Raw genomic sequence first — 24,997 nt, 5'->3', positions numbered from 1 at the left:
AATAATGTGGATTTATGCCTTGCAAGGGCAAGGGGTCACATATACAAGAATAAAAACAGGATAAGGTAGGGCATCATTTTAATAAACCCAGATGGTGATTTCAGAGACTAATGCAATAGAACAAGCAAACCCCTTTGGTGCTGTGCCTTCTTAACTATAAACACAGACACTTCAAGAAGGCTGTCACCAGCCATTATAGTACAGTTATGATCTGCACTGAGAGATGCACTGATCATCCCTTGTGACTTTTCTGGGAGATGGGGGAGGGGAAGAGGAGAGAAAGAGACATCTTTTCTTGTCATATACAACAACAATGTGATTGGTTGTGTAGTTCCACCGTTAGCTACACTCCAAGACATTTAGAAAATTGTATGTTAATATTTCACATGGTAAAATTTTCACTTTCACAGCACTCATGATACAAAGTCACATGAAGTGACTAATACACCAAGATTATCTGTCTGGCAGGTAATCACTGACCTTAAACAAAAGAAAGCAGAACAACAACAGCAAAAAGAAATCTGTGGAAAAGAGGTGCACCTGGAGACAGCATGACAAAAAAATGAGAATGTATTATAATCCTCTATATTTTCAGTGACACTTGTTTTCTTTTCCTCGTCTCACTCCATTATTCACTTTCATTATGCTAAAAAGGGAGGGGCTGATGTATGTATTTTGGAAATATCACCCCTGTCAATAATTTCAAGCAAATACTGTGTCAACTTTGTTAACACAATTCTCTCTTCCTATAGAAATTATTACAATTCTCCCTTCTTATATGGCAGTTTCCCCCTTTTTATACACAATGATTTAGTTAGCTCTTGGAAAAAGTAAGTACTATGAACAGCTCCAAGAAATGGCTGTTCTAAGATATTTGAAGGTGAAATGCCCAAATACTGATTTCCTAAGTGTAATACTTCATGTGGTGATTCTATGGTCTAGAAGTCCCCCCCCCCCAAAGCACCGAAGGCAATGAGCACAAAGGGGCTGATGGTAACTAGTGTGCTTGTACTTCCTCCCCTTTGCTTGCTCATTCATCAAACACATTAAAAGAATGACTGCATACAGGCTACAGAATTATGTAAGAGGTGGATAATGCAACATTTGTATTAGATTTGTGGATTTTCTTTCCTCCATTGTCTTGCACATGCTGCAGCCAGGGGAGTTGGCTACAGGGAACATACCACACCTTTGCTTCCAAAAGCTCCACTAGCTGCCGCTCCATATTTTTGCAGGCAATGACCTATAAAGCCTTATACAGCTTGGGTCCAGGATATCTGAAAGAGCATATCTGCCAATATAAGTCTGCACAAGCACCAAGATCTTTGGAGAAGGCCCTTTTTGTAGTCCCGCCATCTTTCCTGGTTTGTTTGGTGGGTACAAGGGAGATGTTCCCAGACTTTGGGATTCCCTCCCTAGTCAAGCTGAGATGCCTCTTTCCTTCTCCTTTGCCACCGAGTGTGAGCTTCCCATTTCCACAGGCTTTTAGGAATTGTCTGCAATGGTCTTTTAATAGCCTGTTGTTTTGATGTCTTCTAAATATTCTATCCAGAATTAATTATGGAAGTTACAAATGTGTAACCTAGAGTTACTCATTTGTAACTACCTTTATGTTTTGTAATTCTGACCAAATCTGAGACACATGCTACTTTGAATTATAATCATAGTCGTCAATAATTTCTTGATATAATTAAAATACTTTCAGGACTTCTGAATTAAATAAAATTCTGAATCAAAAAGAAATCAAATGTGGATGTTTTTGTTTTGGCATCATATAACTTAAGTATATTTGAAGAATATGGATGATATTTTAATTCTACAGAGAAATGCATGTTAAGTTAAATGAAATCTGCATGTTTATATGGTTTCTAAATAGACACAACTTTGTTAATGGCTAATTCCTGGTTGTTACCTCATGTGTCAAAAATTTCAACTATCCATTATTGTTGTCTTTACACCCTGATAGGAAGTTAAGTGTAAGGGATGTGTTTCCACACTGTCTACCACTCTACCCCATCTAGGTCATGTTCCTTCTCTCCATGGCATGGTCTCACTGTGCATAACTGGAAAAGATGCAGCATTTCCCAGTTCTAAAGGCAACTGAATTATGCTCCTTCTGTGGCTGCATGTCACTGTAAAATCTAATTGGCTAGGCAATGATGTGATGACATTTTCTTCACTATGTGATCTCTGATTGACTCACACAGAGGGAGAGAATATAAAATGGAGTCAGAGGAAGTAGAGCAGTGGGAATCCTGGGGCACAAACATAAGGTTTTCAGTGCTATTGCCTGCTTACAACTCTCCTTTTTGGGCCCCATTCACACTGGCAGCATTGCTCCGGAAGGAACTGGGCAAATTCGGGAGGCCCCCTCTCGAATCTCTCCGGAAGCAAGTGCTGACTACCTATCAGGGGCATTTTAACCTGAATGCCCTCCTGGAGATTTCGGGTTTAAGGTGAAGATGCCTGTATGTCAATCAAAGTTAGTTCCGCAATGGTCATAGGTGACGTTTCCAGCACTGATAGGGGCATCAGAAGTGTGCTTTCCACCCTTCCTTTTTTTTAAAGGACCAGGCACCACTTGTCAAATTTAAAAACCTCTGGTGTGTGTGTGTGTGTTGTGGGCATTTGGGTCAGTGTTGTAGGTTATGATCTGCCCTTGGCCTCATTTTCAACCCCAAAATGCAAGCTAATGCATCCTGTATCCCCCACTCCTTGCCACTCCAGAATGCCTCACACACAGGTAATAATAATAACAACAACAACAACAACAACAACAATATTAATTCCTCACCTCGGAATGCCAGAAAAGGATGCATTTTTTTTGCTCTCCCTAGGCTGCCCCTGAATGCCTTAGAGACAGTAGCAAAAGCTGTATCAATTTGCCAATTTACATAATTGGAAAGAGAAACATTACATTCAGTTGGTAACATTCATTCGCATTGCAGCAGTCATTCCAAAGGAAATAATAGGCTACCCCTGAATTCCTTAGAGACAGTAGCAAAAGCTGTTTGCCAAGTTGCAACATTACATTCGATTTGTAACATTCATTCGCATTGCAGCAGTCATTCCAAAGGAAAGAATATGCACAGAGACAGCCAAAAATAATTAAAAAAAAAAATTAAATCCTAAGGAAAAAGGTCTCTGTTGGATCGCAGAGGCTTCCCTTGCTGTGGCCTCCTGACCTGCCCTGAATTGACCCTTGCTCCTGCTCATGATCTATCCATATATCTATATATGTATGTATCTTCAGCAAAAAACATGCAAATTTTTTGCCGATAATAATAATAATAAAAATCCAAAGGGGAAAGTTCTCTGCCGAAGAGCAGAGGCTTGCCTTGCTGTAGCCCCCTGACCTGCCCTGAATTGACCCTTGCTCCTGCTCACTATCTATCTATCTATCTATCTATCTATCTATCTATCTATCTATCTCTATCTCTATATCTATATCTATATATCTTTAGCAAAAAACATGCACTTTTTTGCCAAAAATAATTAAAAAAAAAATAAAATCCAAAGGGGAAAGTTCTCTGCTGAAGAGCAGAGGCTTGCCTTGCTGTAGCCCCCTGACCTGCCCTGAATTGACCCCATCAGTCACCCCCTTTTTGCCTCCTGTCACCATTTGCATCCAGATCCCCCTTTTTCCTTTGGCTCTTTCCTCCTCCCCCTCCCCTCGGATGAGGGGAGGGAATGCTCTGACGTCTGCCCGCCCTCTGACCTTCGAGGGCAAGTTCATATTTCACGGAACCTGGGTCTTTTCAGAAAAGACGGATTTTAGCCCGATTCCTGATAACCCGTGGTAAGGGGCATTTCCTTGTGCAAGCCTCGTCATGGATTGTGACAGAATCGGGCCCAATATGAACTTCACGTGGAAGAATCGATTTCAAAACCGGGGTAAAAGGTAATGTGAATAGCCCCTTGCTTTGAAAGTATTGCTTTCTTTCTGTCCTATTACTCAGCCCTCTTCAGCACTTCAGTTTCTGCAAAACTGTCCTGAAAAGGAAAACCCTGCTTTAGAGATTAGCACCTAAAGATGGACAAATGAAAAAATAATAATGAAGGGAGAAATGTGTGGAGTATTTTGAATATCATCATATGGATATAGTCAAGGATACAAATGGGATGACAGGACAGAAATCTACCAAGCCTCAAATATGAAGTCAGAGTAAGAGTTTTCTAATCTGGAGCATTTAAATAAATAAATAAATAAATAAATAAATAAATAAAACTGTAATCTTCAAACAGAAATTTCATGCTTGAATAATTCACTGCCAGAGTGAAGTTCATAACAGTGATACACATTTTGCCTGCAATCTATTAGAAAATAATAAAGATTTTCTTAGCTTGTCTCATTCACTTGTTCAGATTTCTAATACAGATGCATAATCATGGAACAGACTTTGCTGCCCAGAGATCAACAAATCTAGAAGAACAAGAGAAAAATGATCACTCTACCCTTCCTAAATCTAATGTCACTTAGGAATGCCGGCTGTACACTCCAGTGCATGTTGGTCTATTCAGTGACCTACTTCCACCTGGATCTCACCACAGGGTGACTGACAAAAAGTCATCTTGAAGAGCGAGAAAAGCACTCATAAATCCATTCACACTGTTTCTTCTAACACTGGCCTATTTTACTAAATTCCGTAAACCAGCTGGTAAGAATTAGGAAAGTACAAAAAAGTATGTCATCTTGTATGTAATACAAAATGCTCCCTTAGAAAAAAGCATGCACTACTTCAGCCACAGAAATTGAGGTATTCTTGAGGAGAATCCACTAGCCATTGCATAGAGACACCTTAGTGCTGTTTTTGGAGATTATCACATTGTATTTAAAGCGACTTTACCCTGATGGGATACAGTCATGCTTAGTTTTAAAACCAGGTATTATTGCATGCAGCTGCAGCTGGGCGAGTCCAACCTGGATCCCAGCCATGCTTATCCTGCAGCTTTTCAAAAATGGGAGCTTGCCGTTTTTGAAAAGTCACTAGATAATCACGGCTGGGATCTGGGCTGCATACGGGTTGTACTCGACCAGCTGTGGCTGTGTACAATAACACCCAGTTTTAAAATTAAACATGACTGTATCCTGTCAGGGATAAGTCACTTTAAATACAATGCCATAATCTCCTTAGTGATACAATTAAAGGAATTTTTTTAGTGTTCTTAATCCAAATAACCAGGAAGCTTCAGGCCTAATTATGAAAATCTAAAATCTAACAGAATGAGTTCCCTTCACTAAGAATGAGTTTTACTGATTATTAAGAAACATAATTCCATATTGCCATTTCTGGAGAAGAGACGATGAGGTTGTGGGCACAGTTGAGTAGCTGGGTCTATTTCAATATGCAATCATAAGTTTCCAATTTATTTTCTCTTGACACAAGCCTGCACACATACCTTTCATTTGCCACCAGAGCTTCCATGATACCCAGAGATTACTAAGACACAAATCAAGAAAAGGAGCTAGATGGCTGAAATTTTAGAATGACAACTGGGTTTGGCAGATGGTGGCAAGAACAGAACTTCAATTTGGGCAAAAAGTGAAGGCAGAGGTCATTAAAAAAAACAAATCTCATAGTCCTGCTTGACATGTGGCCAGTGGCATATTCTAGTTCTCCAACTACGTACTGGTTCTCTCAGAGGCCCTGTTATGAAAAGCACAGTTTCCCTTGTTTTCTTGGTACTAGATTTACAGGTAGTGGATCATCATAGCTGTAATGAGGAGGAACATAATGGACTGACACATATCCTTGTTTGCAGGTGTAAATACAAACTAATTTGCTGGCTTTAGGCATCAGATTTATTTTAGAAGAAGTGAAGATCAGCATAAATCTCTGCTAGCAAGACACACGGAATGAGATAAATCCACATTTTCATCCTCCAGCATCCTCTTATTTCTGAACTAAAGCTAAACATCTCCTTATTTGTGGACTTGCCATGTATGGATTTGAGCATCTGCGCATGGCAAGCCTGGGTGAGGTGGTGGCAACAGTGGTGGTGAAGGGAGGAAGAGGATGAGCAGCAGTGACGGAGGGGAGAGGAGGAGGAGGAGAAAGGAGGAGGAGGGAGGAAGAGGAAGGGCAAGGAGTAGGAAGAGCAGCAGGGATGGAGGGGTTAAGAGGAGGAAAAGGAAGGAGGAAGAGGAAGAAGGACAAGGAGAAGGAAAAGTAGGAAGAGCCATGGCAGCAGCAATGGGAGGAGGGAAGAGGAAGAGGAGAAAGGAGGAAAAAGAAGGACGATGAACAGCAGTGACAGAAGTGGTTAGGAGGAGGAGGGAGGAAGAGGAAGAAGAACAAGGGGGAGGAAGAGCAACAGTACCAGTGATGGGAGAGGTAAGAGAAGGAGGAGAAAAGAGGGAAGGTGGGGAAGAGGAGGAGGAGGAAGGAAAGGGTGAAGGAAAAGGAGCAAGAGCCATGGCAGCAGCAATGGGAGGGGGGAAAGGAGAAGAGGAGGAAGGGGCAGGAAAGAGGAGGAAGAGGCGGTACCGCCTCTGCAGCCTGATGTGGTGAGAATGGTGAGGTAGGCTTGGGGGGTGAGGGCAAAGTGCCATTCTCCTCAATGGTGGCGCAGCTGTATAGGACTTGAGCATCTGCTGATTTTTGTATCTCTGGGGGGATCCGGAACAGATCCCCTGTGGATAACAAGGGCCCACTGTACCTGCAAGAGGACTCCTATCTAGTAGCTAGCAGTAATTTTTTAGAAGTGAAGGTACCTGTGGATGCATTTACACTGCAGAAATAATCCAGTTTGACACCACTTTAACTGCTATGGGTGAATGCCGTGGAATTCTGGGAACTGTAGTTTTGTGAGATATTTAACCTTCTCTATCAGAGAGCTCTGGGGCCACAACAAACTACAATTCCTAGAATTCCAAGCCATGATATTTCCAATCACTATGTATGGAAGTGAGAGCTGGACAGTGAACAAAGTGGATAAAAAGAAAATGAACTCATTTGAGATGTGGCGTTGGAGAAGAGTGCTGAGGATACTGTGGACAGCCAAAAAGACAAACAAATGGAAACATGTAGATGACCAAATGGAGGTTGTTGCACTTTGGCCACATCATGAGAAGGCACAACTCATTAGAAAAGACAATAATGCTGGGAAAGTTTGAGGGCAGATGAAAGAGTGGAAGACCACACACCAGATGGCTGGCCTCAATTAGGGAGGTCATGGGCATGGATCTGTGGGACTTGAGCAGAACAGTGGAGGGCAGGGAGTCTTGGAGATGTCCCATCCACAGGGTCACCATTAGTGGTAGTCAGCAACAACAACAGAACAAGGAAGGGAATGAGAGATAGAAAGGAGGAAGAAACAAGCCTAGCCAAGAGAAGGAGAAACAGGAAGTGAAGGCTCCACTGTCAGCAGACAGTTGTTTCTCCTACTCTTGAACACCTTTAGAGAACACAAAGTGGACATGCAATTCTTGCTACAATTTATGTGATCTTGTCAGCCGCTACAACACACCCAAAGTATGCATTCAATCTCACTGCCTCCTCCTATATTCCCCTCCCCCTGCCAGTCCTGAAACTAGAGGCAATGGAGAAATTAAGAGAGACTTCCTGGGGAATCTATTGCAATCCATTTGAATAAACAGACCTCTTTGAACTAAGGACACTTGACTCTTGTTGCATCTACTGAAACAAATAGTACATCAGAACCCCTATATAGTATTGCCAGAGAGAGTGCTGGTGTATAGACGTCCTGAAATATGTGCTTGGATCCCACACCAGTGATGCTCAAACAGTGGTTCATCCTTCCCACTCCCAATTCTACAAATACAGAAGGAAGTGAAGAAAGATAATGTCTCATTCAAGTGGTCAACATATTTCTTCATGCTCAGCACATGGCATATGTTACAATGCATAATAGGTTGAAATGTCAAAAGAAAAAAGAATGAAACAAAAAATATGAAAAGGCCTTTAAAAATTCCAATTTCAGTTATGTCATTTTTCTGGTTTTTTTTTAAACAGATTGATCGGTTGTGCGAGCACAATGCTAATAAAATGTATAAAAGCCCTGTCACTCTTGAATAAATTTCTAATGTGCAATTCATAAATCAAAGTTTTGGTCACTGTTTTGATTGGAATGTTTCCATTTCTTGAGTTTGAACTTAGAGCATCAAAGAGCACTCCTTTCCCCTTACCCTTCTGTCTGATGAGATCAGTTGATAGTACAATTTGAGCATTCACAGTTTAGTCACACCCTGATTCTTCTTCAATACCAGTGGGTTTTGTGATATAAAATATGTAAGTGATATCAGCCTTCTGCCCACTGTTTCCTTCAACTCAATCCTTGCACCTGCACTCTAAAGAATAAGCTAGAAATGGCAGTGCATGCCATTTGTGCTAAGAAACAATATAACTTTTCATAGGGAGATAAACCAACAAAAGCACAGTCTTTAAATTACGGTATGCATTCTTGGTGCATGCTGTGAAGAATGGTATTGTATGGATGTGTCTCAGCATTAAGTAAGAGAGAGAAAAAAGGCATTTTCATAACAAAAGTGCAAATATTCAGTGGTTTAAATGTCATCCCCAGCAATATTTTTAAAGATATAGAAGCCATTTTGATAACAGTCTTTCCTTATAATGTTTGGAAATGTCATTTAGGTCATGTGTGATGATCCACCAAACTCTTGTCCATCTTATACAATATGTGCAAAAAAATTGCTACAGTAACAATTAAGAATAAATAGAATCTTGAGACCTTCTCCGAAAGGGAGACCACAAAGGAATTGTACCTAAGGACCTACCTGAGAGACTTTTCGAACAACATCGTTGCCCACTCCAAGTCCTTGCACAAAGGATCGGACTGCAATGAAGGCCCTTGTTGCCTTCAGCTTCAGGTCCCTTGGAACCTCTCCAAATGGTTTATGCTGCTCAGAATGCTTCACCATGCAGTCCACATACTCATCAGGAAGGTGGTACTGAGGATTCATGAACTTAAAGAGCCGCTCTAGCAAACGAGTCCAAAACTCATTGAGGGCCTCTTCTAGGTTGATGTTGGAACCACGGTAATAACGTCTCAGTTCACTATACAAGTCTTTGAAAAGCTTTATGTTCTGAAGGTATAGATCTCCATACATACCAGGAAATGTTTCATATAGAGCCTTCTCTGACTTGTTTAACAAATCCTGGAAATAACCTGCACAAAGAAAAAAAATAAGGCAATGTAAACAAATCAGTAGAAGAATCAGAGATCTCCAGAAAGTTTTGTACAAGAGTCAGTTTGAAGATGGCCCTTCACATTAAGTTTGGATTAGCCTTACTGTTGTTGTGTGTCCTGTTTCCTACTTATGGCGACCCTATGGAAAAGTTTTCTTAGCAAGATTTCTTCGGATTGGTTTGGCTTTGCCATCCTTTAAGGCTGGGAGAGTGTGATTTGCCCAAGGTGACTCAGTGGTTTTCCATGGCTGAACAGGAATTTGAACCCTGGTCTCTAGAGGAGTAGTTCAGTGCTCAAACTACTACACCACACCCGCTCTCTGGATTAGCCTATTAGGGCCCATCATGACCTAAATAGTATAAAGGCACCAGATCCCATCGGATCTTGGAAGCTAAGCAGGGTCAGAGCTGGTTAGCACTTGAATGGGAGACCACCAATGAATATCAGGTGCTGTAGGTTATATTTCAGAGGAAGAAACAGACAAAGCCACTTCTGAGTATTCCTGGCCTAGGAAAACACTATGAAATTCAAGAGATCACCATATGTTGACAGGTGAATTGATGGTGAAGTGCACACATATGCACATGACATGGCAATGTGGAAAAGATATACTCCAATATGTTTCGGACACTGAAAAGGGAGCATTAATCACTACTGTTCATTTATTCATACATAAAAGCAAAATCAAGTTTATACCCATATCTATGACAGTGTCTTCCTCAAAGCAGGTATCTAAATTACATTCTCACAACACTCCCACACTTGCAAGACACAGTCCCATATTTATCTTAGGTTATCATGCATCTGGAAACAAGCCACAAATTCTGTTTGGAAAATAAAATAAAATAAGAAGATGGACAAAATTATCCATTCAAATTATGCTGATACTTATTTCATAAAAATGTTAGGGTGCTGGCAAAGGCACTAGTTAAATTCAAATGCACTCACAATTCTTCTGACTGTTTAAACCCTCAGAATAATGTATGTAAATAACTGTGTAAATCAGTATGACAAAAGGCTGTCAGGATTAAAAGATGCTAAAACTTCTTTTCCATGCCACTGCTCCCAACAGGAACTTGTGTGCATAAACTAACAATCCTATTTAAGAGAATATACCAAAAATTAATACGTTTGTGTGTGTGAGTGAGCCCAAACAGTTCTTATAACATCAGTATTACTCTGTTTTAAAAAGAATACTTCACACCTTGCAAAACGTTTGCTTTTAAGTGAAATTGCATGGCAGACATTAAAGTGCTACATCATCACCCACTTCATAAGTAACAAAAGTGAGTAAATTTCATATCTGTATGCTGTTGACATTTCCTCTGAGGAAGTATTTTCTTTTAAAACACACTGGACTAGTGAATTCTAAGGCCTGGAATAGTAAGTAATTAGAAGTCCAAAGAAATGCTATTTTTAGAATATCTTGGTGCAAGTCTTTAAATATAAAGGGAGGAGACTTTCAAGGATTATCCAGTTCTATGTACCCAACTAATGAAAGAAAGAGCTTCACCCCAGTTTTGGTGTCTAATTGAAATATGGCATGACTAGACCTCAAGCTTGGACCTGCTTTGTTTTTTAATTAAAACGACAAGAAGTTTAATTTAACCAGAGACAGGTGTAAAAGACATGCAATTGGAACTGCAGAAGAGAGTACTTCTGTGCACCTTTGGGAGCTTGAAATTTGTTTTTAGTCCCAGAATAGTACTGAGCTTGCAGACGTTTTACATCAATTAAACTCTTCTGTAACCTAAGCTTTCTTCATTTTAACAGCCTAATTTGAGTGGGAAGAGTCATTTTGTTGTTATGGATGTTAAAATAGTTGGGAATCATAAACCTGCTGATCCGCAGCAAATTACCTAAAGGTCTATTAGTAGGTCTTAATCCATCTTCTACATTTTAGAAAGAAATTCATTAAATACTACTTCTCCCCAAGTCTTATCCACATCCCCAGGCTGTATGTTGTTTCATCACATGTGGCCTGGTTTTCATCTGTGAAATGTAGAAGTGTATGCAGATGGTATGCATTCTCTACAGACATGGGTGGTTACACATAGGGTTGCCATAAGTCAGGACCTCCAAACCGGGACAAATGTAGGACAAATGTAGGACAAATTTTTCAAATGTAGGACACATTTTTATAAAAATGGAGGACACGCAAAAAAAAATTGATGCTTTTTTAAAAAATGTTAATATAAATGCCTGTTTCTTAGGCACGATCAAAATGGAGGACATTTGGGCATTATTTCTAGACAGATGGCAGAAATGGACTTCTCTTTCTGGCCAAACACCCCCAACCTCCATTCCAAAACACACACAACAGCACATTTGGGCATTGAACATGGCTTTACTTAACATGGCAATCTCTTGCATCAGAGGCTTATTCCATAACCAAACCCCTTGGGTTTAACACTTAGCATGGTGAGTGGCGCGGCCGCGTGGGGAGGCGAGGGTGGACGGAGCCAGCGCCTCCTGTGTGCGGGGAGGAGGAGGAGAGGGGGCGGAGGAGGCGGGGGAAGGTGGCGCAGCCACGCGGGGAGGCAAAGGTGGACGGAGGCAGCGCCTCTTGTGTGCGGGCGCGCCACCCTCCCCGCCTCCCCGCGCAGGAGCGCCACCTTCCCCCGCCTCCTCTGCCCCCTCTCCTCCTCCTCCCTGTGCACCCGTGCGCAGGAGGCGCTGGCTCCGTCTGCCTTTGCCTCCTCCACGCGGGCAGACGCGCAGCCTGAGGGCAAGGGGGCGGAGGAGGAGTGTGGCGCAGGCACGCGGGGAGGCGCCGCCTCCAGCTTCGCCTCCTCCGCCCCAGGCAGGCCTCGCTGCCCTCCTCTTCCTCCCTGCCTCCCTGAGGAGGAGGAGGAGGGCAGCGAGGCCCTGCAGACCGCAGCAACCCGGCTGCAACCGGGGGGGTCCCGGTTTTTGGCGGCACCTGTGATGGGAGGGGCCTGGGGCCCCCAAAATCGGGAAATTCCCGGTTGCAGCCGGGTTATGGCAACCCTAGTTACACACACAAATCCCTCTGGAATTAAACCAGAGCAACCATATTAACTTCAGAGACATGTTCTGGAACGCAGAAACATGATCCAGACTGAGTTTGGCTCAGCCTCTTCTCTGGTGTGTAATAATGTCATTGATAGGATCCATAGAACTTGGTCCTTGCTACAGCTTTTCTTGCTACAACTTGATACAAGAGTGTCTCTTTGAAGCCCCCACCCATGCCATTACTTATTGGAACCAGGAGAAGAATATTCAAATAATGAAAGTTGTAGTAGAAAGTGAAGCCTACAGGTTGCAATGCATGTGTGTCATATTTAGAGATGCTGTGAGCAATAGGAATACAAGTATATGTTGTGCTGTGGCAGAAAGTGGTGAATAACTCTTATTAATGTGAACATTTCATCATGGACCAGTGTCACACTCAGGGTAAAAATATGTTTTGTTAAAGTTTGGTGCCATCTTTAGTTCAAAGAAATAAATTCAGGATTAGTAACATCTGGTATGAGTGAGTAAAGTCCATCAAATGAACTCAGCAAATGTGTAACCATAATAAATACCAGTGTTCCTGATCAAAGCACTCTGTATATATTTATTTGCTGAATCTTGCAACATACTTGAAATACAGGCCAGTGAATTATATCCCCCCTTTTTGGAAATGCAAGGTTATCTGGGGTTCTAGTATATATTCATTAAAATGTTAACTTTTTAAAAAGAAATAATTCATGACTGCTACCATCTGTGACTGTTACAAAAAAGTGCTAAAGTAAGATGAGGCATGTTCTGTCCAAGGAAGCTGAGTGTGATGGGAAGATTTGTTCGCAAAGTGGATGATCATGGATCATCACACTGGGAAGGAACACAGGTGCTTTAAACAATTTGTCATTTCTATTTACATTCAAAGAAGCTACAGAATAAGCAGTCTACGTTGCATGAGAAACTAATTTACAAAGAACTAGGATTTGGACTGTAAATTCCAATTTCCAAGAGCACCCTCCTACTTACTTATCCTAAGCAAACTTTTCCTAGCTGAACCCTGGAGCCAATTTTTAATATTCATGCATTAATTTCAGAGTTATATCTTGCCTTAAGCATCCTTTACAAGACCATGAACATTTCAAAGTTTTCAGTGCCATTCTGAGTTAGCATTCTTTTTCCTGCTGCTAGATGAGAGATTGTTTCTCTGCTTAAAGGCATTCCTCATTTGCATCAGCTCAAACAGGGATGTGCCAATCGTCTACTGTGTATCTTTATGAGTAAAACTTGGATAATTTTAACAGAGCAACCAACCAGGGCCAATGTTGTCATTAGGTTAGCCAGGCAGCCGCCTAAGGCGCAGACCTCAGAAGGGTGCAGTACTGAGCTTTGCAGGGCACCGTATTACACAGATTAGTTTTTAACCCTTGTAAAAATGCAGCTATTTATGCTTTTTTTATTTGCATTTCCTAAAGAGCTAATAAAATATTGTTCTGTTACTGTTTTTTTTTAATTTAAAATAAATTTAACAGTTTCAAGTTTTATGGTTTGATTTTTTTCTGCAAGACATCTGTTTCTGAAAACTGAAGTTAGCAATTTTGAGGGGAGGTACAAGTAATTTGCCTTGCCAAGGGAGAAAAATAGCCTGGCATTGGCACTACAACCAATGTTAAACTGTTGCATTTGATTGCATATTTATTATTTATTAATTAAAATATTTATATTCTTTCTCTGTATTGCAAGTTCAGAGCAGGGTACAGATAAGAAAGTAATTCAAAATAATAATAATAATAATAATAATAATAATAATAATAATATATTTCCCATCTCATCTCAAGGTGGGGTACACAATTAAAAGCACACAATTAAAAGCACATAAACCCACAGTTACAATACAACACTGTAAAATCATTAAAATACATTCATAAGAATTCATATACAAATTAAAAAGTCATGATTTAGAACTGCCAGGATAGGTCTTCCAGAAGAGGTAGAGCGCACCTGCGTTTTACACGGGCATGCCATATGTGGCTTTCAGCGCCGGAAGAGCCTGTTGCACGCCCCGGAAGAACTAAGAGGGCACACGCTGTGCGCTGCCATGGGCACAAGCCCCATTACTTCCAATGGGGCTCCAGCACACACAGAATTCCCCTTATGCGGAGGGATCAGGAATGGATCCCCGCATAAGGGGAGGGCACACTGTAGGTCTTTCATGCTGTTTTAAATTCAGTCAGCATTTTCAACTGTTGAATCTGTTCAGGCAGGTAATTCCACAGTCTGGGGGCAGCAGATGAAAAGGTCTTCTGGGAAACCGTTACCAGTCTAGTCCTGGTCGGTTGGAGCAAACATGTCCCAGAGGACCTAAGTGTACAGGTTGGATTGTATGGGAGAAGGCAAACTGGTAGGTAACATGGGCACAAACCATGTAGGGCTTTAAAGGTAATATCCAACACTTTGTATTTTGCCTAGAAACTAACTGGCAGCCATTGGAGTGCTTTTAACTCATTTTAACACATAACCCCAAAATCTAATCAAGCTAACATCTTTAGACCTCCAGAGGATTTATAAAGAAGACATGTTTTAGCTGAAATGAAGACAATATCAGTGTCAATTAGACTACTAGTAATTAATACTACTGACCTCCTGAAATTTACTGTTTGATTCAATATTGTGTTGTTCTTGTGTGCCTTCAAGTTGTTTCTGACTAATGGCAATGGTAAGGTATGATTTGTTCAAATGTTTGTCTTTGTCTTCTTCTGAGGCTAAGAAAGGATGACTAGCCCAATGACACCCAGTCAGTTTCTACGCCCAAGTGGGGATTTGAACTTTGGTCTCCAGGGCAGTCCAATGCTCAAACACTCAAGCGACTACACCACACTGGCTCTTGAAAGATGTCTTACAGAGATTTTAATAGGTATACTAAAATACTATGAGAACACTTCAAATGGTAGGATGAAAGTATTATACTGTGCTCCTCTCTCATTGAATCAATTGAGGACACAGTGCTGGTCATTATTTCCTTATATAAATAATACTATACTATATAAATAATACTATACTATTCTGTTTAAATTCTGGTTGGTGACTTATATCATCATGCACCATGTTGTGCTATAAGAGAAAAAAAAAGGTTGTATATTCCTACCATGCCCCGAATGAAAGGCATCAAGGGTATTGTCATGTCCATAGTGCTGATATGTGCAACAGTGTTCTAACATTCTATTCTCTTTGGCAAAAGACACAAATATATGTTTATGTCAAAAGGGCAGTAGGGGTGCTGTGTTTGGTGTGGGACTCATGAAATACAATGAATAAAACACAGAATGAACGGTAAGCTCAGGTCAAATAGGAGTTTGAGCACAGGAGAAGTGAACTAGAAAATCAATTAGGAGCAAACTAAACATTCCACACAAAATATGTGGATTGCAATGAAAAGCACTGTGAGGAGGGAGAGGGTGATCTGCTGCTCATCCCTTCTCAAGCTATTGATTCGGGAGAAGAAAAAAGGAAACAAGAACAAAAAGGCAGGGGCCTTGGTGAGAATGAACTGCTAGTTCACTTTTCCCTGCTCTCCCCTGGTCCCCAATTTATGGCTCTACTGTTTTTCCATCCTCTTTCCTTCCAACGGTTAGTTTGATGGGATGAATATACACAGACATTTGGGATCAACAGGGGAAAGCTATAGCAGAAGCAGATGCACTGCATGTGTCAGAAAGTGGGTGAACATCTGCAGAACCACCTGTTTCTGACTGATCCAGGCACGTACACGATGCTGTGAAGCAGCAGCCAAAAAGCACCTGCAGAGGAACTGGCATAATGATGGACAAACAAATCCTTTCCTTGCTTATAGGTCTCCAGACTGTTCAATGCTAAGACAGTAAGCACAGTAGAGAGAATTTTAGTACTGGATGCCTGAATGTGTGTTCTGGAATCTTTCTTTGAAAAACAGGGCTGGCCTGCGGCACAGCAGCAAGTGCCACTCCTGCGTGTCAAGAGGAATGGTTGTGTATAGTATCCAAGGCTAGCCAAGTTGAGATGACAGAAGAAGCAAAAAATCCCATAAAAGCCTCTCCCCATTCCTGGCATATATAATAACAACATTATATAACTGGCAGGATTCATGACCTCACATATCTAGTGTCCAATGTGGACACTAATGGCTCCAATGGTAAGGCAGCCCTGTTAAAACCCAGATTTCATTTAATATGGCATTTCTTCCCTGTGCCTCTATTTGATTCTCTCTTGAAAAGCTCTATTTGAAAATAATGTGCAGCAAATTTAATGTTGTTGGGTCACTCAGAATATCTGAGCTATATATAAAAGTACTATGTAATGGAGAGAAGGAGAGGGGAGAAAAAAAATCATTTTTGCTCCATGGTCCTCTCTTCTGAAGACACCTCTATGAGCTAATGTGATTGGAACCTGAATTCCTATTCTAATGATAATGACTTGGAGGCAATCACTATTGATTTAGAAGAACTTATCTACAAGTTAGCTCATCTGTGGCATCAGTTTTGATCTGCCAGTGAAGATAAGTTTCATTTGCAAAGTTAAGCTATGCAAATTCAGGCATTGTTTCACACTGTATTAACCTATCTAATGGACTAATTATAAGTAACACAAAGGAGTTTACCGCACTGTTCTTCCTCAGTCCGTTCTCAGAACAGAACAGAAGGAGCAGGAACGAGTGCGGAACGAGTGGGGGATGGATTTTACCGCACACACCAGTCCCTCACTTATTCCGTTCCCCCTCTCTTCTGTACCCATTCCATTCTAGAGGGGGCAATTTTTGAGAACTGTTCAGTGCGCATGAAAGAGAGGGGGAACAGAACGAGCGAGGGACTGGTGTGTGCAGTAAAATCCACCCCCCACTCGTTCCATTCCCTTTCATTCCGTTCTGAGAACGTTCCTCAAGCCCAGTGTGGTAAGCTTCAAAGACTATGATATTAAGGAGAAGGGGCCCTAATGATAGAACACTCCAACACAGAAGGTTCTAACACTTTCCCTTCTTGATGGTAGGGGAGAAGTCACAACAAAGCCAGTTCCTCCTTTGTGAGTCTTAAAAAAAAATAATTAACTTACTTACTTAATCATAAGATACCCTCTCTCTGAAAGAAATGAAAGCAAATGCAATTAATCTCATAAGTGGTCTAAATCTCATTCTATGTTTGAGGTTTGCTGGGTGGTGGGGACAAGAGAGGTATACAGCTGGTAGATCTAGGTCCCTCTTCTTCCTCTGCCACTACTACTTCAAAACCCTTCCCTGCTGCTCTGTAGTCAGAAATCAGGCCTAGGTAATGGATGTGAAGCCACTAAAGAAGACTATATCGGGCTGGGAGGGGTGAAGAAGACTCAGAGATTTCCCTCTGAGGTCAGAGCTTTATCTAAGGCCTTGGAAGGGGAAAATGTTGTGTCACTACTTCAAATCATACCAGGGTTCTTGAGTATTTTTAATAATAAGTGCAGGTTCTCTATGTCCTGATTTTTTTTACCAGAACCGCAGAACATGGGCTTGGAGATTTTATTTTCCCCTGTTTACTCATGATCTCTGGGTCATCTCCTCTCTCTGGGGCTGCAATCAGCAATAGAAAGAAAGGAGCTATTCGGAATCTTTCCTTCTGTCCATAATTGCAGTGGTGTGTGTGTGTCGTGTGGCATGGCAGTTTTAACAAAATCACAACTAGATGGAGAGTGTTAAATCTTTCCTCAATGGGTACTGTTGTCCTAAAAAAAATCAGCACCATCACACACAAACAGACTCATGACATGATTGGTACCAACACATTTACATATGATTGGACTATCAAGCAGTTAGATTTTGCACAAATGCAGACTTTGCACAGCTTTTGAAACTGAATAGAACTGAATCCACATCTTTCTATTGTTAAATGAAGCAAACAACAAAAACTGTCAAAAGCAAAAACTGTCACCCAAAACAATAGGCCTCATGATGTCATTCTTGCTTATCTCCAAATAATAAGCTTGGAGATTTGAAATAGGCATTATTGTTCACTGCTCTCAAGTTAACTTCAACATATGGCAACCCTATGAACATAGACTCAAGTCTCCCTGTCATCAATAGCCGTGCTCAGGTCTTGTAGACTCAGGGCCATGGTTTCCTTCCAGTCTATCCATCTGGAAGGTGGTCTTTCTCTTCTGTCTACCTTACTATTGCCATTTCTAGTGAGTCATATCATATGGCCAAAGTATGCCAGTTTAAAGTCTGTTGTGTAGATATTCCCATTGAATTAATTTAAAAACAATACTGAAGCTGTTCACAAATCTTTACGAACACCTTGGCCACAGTTAAAGGGACATGTGATAACATTTTCAAAAAAAGATCAGAAGCATCTGTATAGATATGGGACACCAACGAATACAAACCTTCTTTATGATTCAACATGTGTGGCTGAAGTGTGCTCCTCAGTGCCAACCCCCTCCCCCTTTTACCTTTTTCTTGAAAAAACATGGTAAATTGCCTCACTTGGAAGAGACAATTTACCATGCCTCACTTAAAATACTGATTAACATTTTTAAAAACCTAGGTTTTCAAAATCAGAGGTGTATTTCTGACTAATTCCAGGTAATTTGGGGGGAAATTTTGGCAATTTCCCTAGCCTCCAGAGAGCCCTGGGGCAGAAAACTGGACCCCAGACTCACTGCTGTTGCTGATCCCTGTATTCAAGACAACTTTCCCACAATTATAGGTCAAAACAAAGAAAAAAATTATTCCAGTCAATGACATAATTCTGTCAGTCAGCAGATACAAATATGCCACAAACTGTGTGATAAGCTATTTAAAATTATTATAAAACTGATGTCTGTAATCAATTTGATTACATCTTCGGTTTAGCTCAATAAAGAACATGTTTTTTTATTTTCTTGGGCAATCTGAAGATTTCACTTAAGGAGAAAGTTGGAGCATGGGTGAGTGCATGGAGAGACAGAGAGAATGTGCTTGAGAGAGAGTGAAAAAACAAAATTACTCGATTTTCTGACCAGTTTATGAGGAATTAGATTAGCTCAAAGAAGTTAACTGTAGACAAGTATTTCAAAGCCATTTCTCAAGATGTTCATAAAGCTGTTGATATACTGAACAATTCTGCTCTAAGCACGATCTGTAAATGAGTAGTGCCAGTCTTAAATGCTGGAAGCTTAACATTTATTCTCCAGAAAGTTCAGTGTGGAATTTTCCAAGATCACTAACTCAGCAAAACAAGTTGACTTTCTTCTTGCATGATGGCAGGTGCTTCTCCTGATCACTACATTTTACAGTCTAAATACCATGTAATTGTGCCAGATTGTTGCTTTTGATCTTCTGTTTATGCATATCATATTTTCATTACTGACTTGCTATCCTTAGAGGGTCACTAGGTTGATTCATGGTATAATTTGAGGGATGTGTGGAGGAAAATTGACCAGACAGACTGATCTTATGTCTGCTCCCATATCAACTTTCCCATAAGTTCATCTTTCAGGTGTCCTCAGAGTCTGAGACTGTTGGAAAAATCTGCTCCAATCGGGCATTCTCTCTTTGTACTGTATTCTCCCATGTGCTCTCAGAGCTATAGGGGATTTAGGAAGTATAAGGTTTTCTTGCATGCCTCTTTTCCATTTATTCTTGCTCTCAAACTCTCGTCATTTACTTAGGTATAGCTTGTAAAGCATGGTCACCAATTCTATGCAATGTGACCATGTGACCCCAGGTGTCTGTGGTCAGTTCCTCACTCTCCCTTCTTTCTGTCTTCCTCCTTCCTTCAAGAAGGTGGGAGCCAGTTCTCTTGAATTCCTCCTCACCTGTAACTTTGCCTAAGTCCTGACAAACCAAAGGCATCCCCCCTCCTCACCATTCCTTTCTCCTTTTGTGTCATGTCTTTTAGATTGTAAGCCTGAGGGCAGGGAACCGTCTATTATCACATCTGTTGTAAATCGCTCAGATTCCCAGTGATTGGGCGGTATATAAATAAATCCTATTATTATTATTATTATTATTATTATTATTATTATTATTATTATATACATTTAGTACAAATGTTTCAAAGTAATTAGTAAACAATTCAGTCAAGTAACTTGAATACTAGCTGTTTGCTTTGCTTTACTGAAGTTAGTTTCCAAGAAATCTGCAAGAGATTCAGGGCATTTTCCTGCAAACTCTGCTAAAGGAGACTGCCTCTTCATCTCGGCTCCAAAAGAGCTAACTCCCCAGGTGCCATGCCCTGTCTCCAGGACCCTGGGATGGACTCTGGGAATGAAGAACCTGATAGAGAGGCTGAGAACCCAAAGGACATGCCAGGTCTGCAGGCCATAAGAGGACAACCTTCAGCCGCCACAGGAACAGAGTTTTCAGCAGTCACAAACCTCAGAGGAAGAGTCGTTTACCAATACCTATGCTCACGAAGAGTCATCAGGACTATATTGGGAGGGGGAAGGGGTAAGTCAGTATGTCTCTCTCTCTCTAGACTTAACTTTCTAGAGAACATAATGCTATACATACAATAGAATTCAGCTCATTCTGAAAAGGACCCTCTACAAAGAAAAGATTAATAGAAATGTATCAAATATCATATTACTATTTCTCAGCACAAAATGTATGCACATCTTTCAGAAATGGATAGTTGCCAGCAAAGATTTCCTATCCAGGATTACCACATGGGTGAAATGCACTTCCCATTAATACAGCTATCACATCTTAAGAATTTTGGTTTATAATAATATAAATGGAAGGAAAATGAACTGTGAGATGTCCTATATACAGTAACACCAACAAAGAATAAAGAAAAATGCTAGATGCATCATCATGAAGAATATCTTACATCTGTGTTTATCATGTTAAATCCCAACATCTCATACTCTCCAATGTGCTTCTCAAAATGAAATTTTATAATGCATAAGAAAAAATTATGGAGACCTCTACATGTGTGTATGTCAAGCCCTTTGGAAATCAAATTGCACCTATTTTGTACATGGATGTGTGGCAGCAAACCACCATAAAAATGAGATTACTCTATTGGCTATTACCACAAATGGCCATGAGAGGCAAATTCCACACATTAATTGCACACATTGGGATAAGAGGTGCTTTATATCAGAAGATAAATGCTGATCCAGAAGACACCATGACCAGCTCTATGTCCTCAAATTGACTTTGACCTTGGATTTTTCTAACAGAAGCCTCCCAAAAGAGGCTGAAAATGAATTTCAGAAGCAGTTTATTTTATGTCATGGGGTTTAAAGTGGTCTGTGTTCAAAGACGGGCAGAAGCAGCTCTCTCCCAAGTGCTGGATATACCCAAAGCAGCTCTTTTAACTCTGGCAATCATAAAAGAACACAAGCTTTCCTCAAAATTAAAAGTCACATGAATTTGGCTTTGGAATTAAATATATTGTTTAGAATGACAGCTCATTCTCATCTATCATGGGGCTGGATTGATTTATTTAGAGCATGCATCCTTACACACTTACATTATAGAATATGAACTGAGGCTAAGAAACAGTCTTGTGCAGATCATCTGTGGCTATGTAACATACTTTGAATGGGAACCTGCTCTTACAAGCTGACAGTCACAGCAATGCCCATTGAGTCTTTTAACTCCTAGGCATAGCAGGATTAATTCTGTGCCTCAGTTCTCTCAACCATTTTTCTTGAGAAACCCTAATGGGATCCTATGGATGCTCAGAATGACTGCTGATTTTGAACGCTCAATTTCCCTTTTGGGGCATGACATGTTGAGAGGTACACTGGCTGTGGACACTCTTGGAATGTTCAATGAAAGCAGAATGGATATTCTTCCTCAACCTCATTGAATATGATCCCCTTTTTGGAAGAAAAGATGCGACAGATACTGCTGATTACTAGCAGAGCCCAAGAAAATGGCCAAGTTTGGAATGGTAGGGAAGGATTGACTTGGCCATTTTCTTGGGCCCCACTAGTAATCAGCAGTATCTGTTGCATCTTTTCTTCCAAAAGGGGGATCATACTCAATGAAATTGAGCAAGAAAATCCATTCTGCTTTCCTTGACCATTCCAAGAGGCTAGTTAAAAGTATGCTTAAGGAATGGCAGAAAAAGACAACCAGGTTAGCATTAGGACATTAGTACTTGAATAGGTTGTCTGTGATAAGTTTGATCCTTTTATTATTTTGTGCCTTGTATCTTTTTCTTCTTGTATATTTATTATTTATTTATTCACTTCATTTGTATGCCACTTTTCTCCCATAAGGGACCCAGTATTATAATACTGAACTGTACACAACCTTGAATGCATTCACAGAAGGGAAGCATATATATATGTAACAAACAGTTTCCCAAAGAAGGTGCCCTTTTGGCATGCTAAGTAGAAATAATGGAGCAACATGGACAACTGAGATCTTCGCATCTTGAAATAAATCATAATAAATTAAAGTGGAAATATTTAAAATAAAGGTGTTCTGGAAGGAACTAGTAATTCCATTTCTGCATTGTAGGTAATCACACTGCAGAGAAGAATGGAAAAAATGTTAAGAGTTCTGCTCATTGCTGTGAAATGAAAAAAAAATGGAGGCGAAGTTGGGATGTGCGGGTGCCATGCCCTCACTCTGCCCTGATGCCAGGATTTCTTGCCGGTCTGTTCAGGGCCACAGTCAATATACTGACTTACAAATAACTTGCTACCAGTCTGCAGTTTGACTTTAATCTTTCTCTCTTGGAACACAAACACACACATATTTTTGGACCTGTGAAACAATTTAACACCATTAAACAATTTAATTATATACAGCTTTCAAGGCACTCTTCTTGCTTTGTATTTTAAACTGGGCAAAACACACACTTCCCTGCTGCCATTTAGATTACAAAAGGTCCATCTTATTTAACTTTTCACATTTTGGAAAGCTTAACAATTTTACATTGCATAGTATGCCCAATTTAGCAACTATCCCCAGCGAGACAGAAAAGGAGGGAAGATGATAAACTAGCAGTACAAATAACACTACTGTTCTCAAAGCTCTCTTATCACCTGTTCTTCCACAGCTTCACACAGTTTAATCTCTCTCCCATGCTATCAAAAACATTTCCTTTGTTACTTCAAATGAAAGAGTACTAGGTTATTTCAGAAATATTATCAAAATGCCTACCCTCAGTGTATGTTGAGGAAAAAAACTTGCCAATATGTTCCTAACACTTTCATATTTTTAAAATGTGCAAAGTCAATTTATTCAAAAACATGAAGATTAGGTACACTAAAAGTGTTAACATGATGAAGGCCTATGTAAATTTTTCCTATCTCAGTTAATTTAGAACACAATCCTAACTCCCTCAGTTGCCCCAGGATGTGTTAGGAAGAGGCATAAACCTCTTGGCAGAGACATCATGTAGTTCAGCATATGATTACTACCATAGAAATCTCTGGGGCATAAATCTAGGCCTGCTGTATTCCTATAGGTGGGTAGGTCGTGAAATGGGACATTTCAGGGGCAGGGCAGAGATGAGCCTGGATGCGCTTAATCCTAATAATTCTTATGTCACTATGACATCCATGAATCAAACTTTTCAACAAAACCAGTTCCGAGTTCAAAGAGAGAGAAAATGTGGGGAAAGATGCATAACAAAGCTATAAGATGCACAGCTATCTCTTCCCACCCTCTTCCTCCAGTCTGTGTGAGTCAGCCAGGCTTTGGAAATGGCACACATGTCCTTATTTCATTCCCTCTACAACATTCAGAGAACGATAAAAGCAGCTGGAAATTGCTAATTTGCAAATTGGAGTGGTACTTAGAAAGTACCAAGTTACCCTGAGAAGAGAGGTTATTAAATTAGTTTGCTTCTATAGTGTAGACAGGCACTCAAGGTACCCTAGGAACAGAAATTGAGGGGAGAAGACATCATTCTCAGCCTCTGATAATTTGATCCAAATGTTTTGTACATCAACACTGAGAATCCCTGATCACTGAGTATGTTGGCTGGGGCTTCTGGGGGTTGAGGTCCAAAATATATGCAACATCAAAGAAACACAGGACTAAGGTTCTTCTGAAGACAATTGTAAATACTTTACCAAAGTATGAATCCCACAATTCCTTAGGATGCAGTCATGACAAAGCGTTATGAAGCTGATATAACTGTATAAGCAAACAAATCTCATCCTGTACAGTACTTGATAGAAATATCACCTGAAAGGTGCTTTCTGACTATTATCACATTATAATCTGACTGTGTGCTCACACTGTAAAGTGTGTTTCCACAAATCTATATCATCCACAAACTTTGAAGATCTGGAGAAGTCTGTGATTTCAGATAAAATCCCTAATATGCTTAGTGTCTTAATGTATATAACAGCTTATCCTCTGGAGAAATGTAAAACAGTCTATATGTGGTACTTAGACGGGGTAAACTAGAATGGAGCCAAAGTAATATATTATTCATTTTGCATTTGTTATGGATGCAAATAAGCCCATGTAGGTGGTGGTGGTGGGGATGGCTTTGCAACTCTCCTGAAATTTCATCTGCATTTTAGCCATATTATGGACATCATAGCATCTCGCAGCTGTACAAAGTAGAAAATTAGAAAAACTCCCTATATCTCCTAGAAATGGAGGCAATTTGGACATGTTTGGAGGAGGTGTTTTAGGTCCAGGAAAGACCTTTATTATCAAGCAGGAAGTAAACTGGAATACTGACTGGCTTCTCTTCTAATTTAGTCTTACAAGGTAGGAGGGTATTTTGGAACATAAGCACTCAGAGCTGCATTATACAGCATGTGCGAGCATGGTAAAAAGCATTAAATTGATCCATGGATAAGTGGTGAGGTGCTTAACAGTTCTTTACTGAAGAGTCCCCTCCCTGAACTAGAATTTACATACCTTAAGTGCCTGTCTCCACTATAGAATTAA

At 40.4% G+C, this 24,997-nt stretch overlaps 1 protein-coding gene across 1 annotated transcript in view; it reads right to left on the bottom strand.

Annotated features, from left to right (window-relative positions):
• Positions 1-24,997, bottom strand: part of GPC1 (glypican 1) — a 272,169-nt gene that overhangs the window by 27,913 nt on the left and 219,259 nt on the right. The window contains exon 3 of the mRNA XM_089509286.1: positions 8,759-9,150. Within this exon, the coding sequence (XP_089365412.1) occupies positions 8,759-9,150 (392 nt within the window). The remainder of the gene's footprint in view (positions 1-8,758; positions 9,151-24,997) is intronic.

The sequence above is a fragment of the Sceloporus occidentalis genome, unplaced genomic scaffold (assembly GCF_023333645.1).
Source record: "Sceloporus occidentalis isolate IW3139 unplaced genomic scaffold, rSceOcc1.0.p SCAF_2, whole genome shotgun sequence".
Taxonomy (NCBI): Eukaryota; Metazoa; Chordata; class Lepidosauria; order Squamata; family Phrynosomatidae; genus Sceloporus; species Sceloporus occidentalis.
Note: the sequence above shows the minus strand (reverse complement) of the source record. Positions and strands in the feature narration are given on the sequence as shown.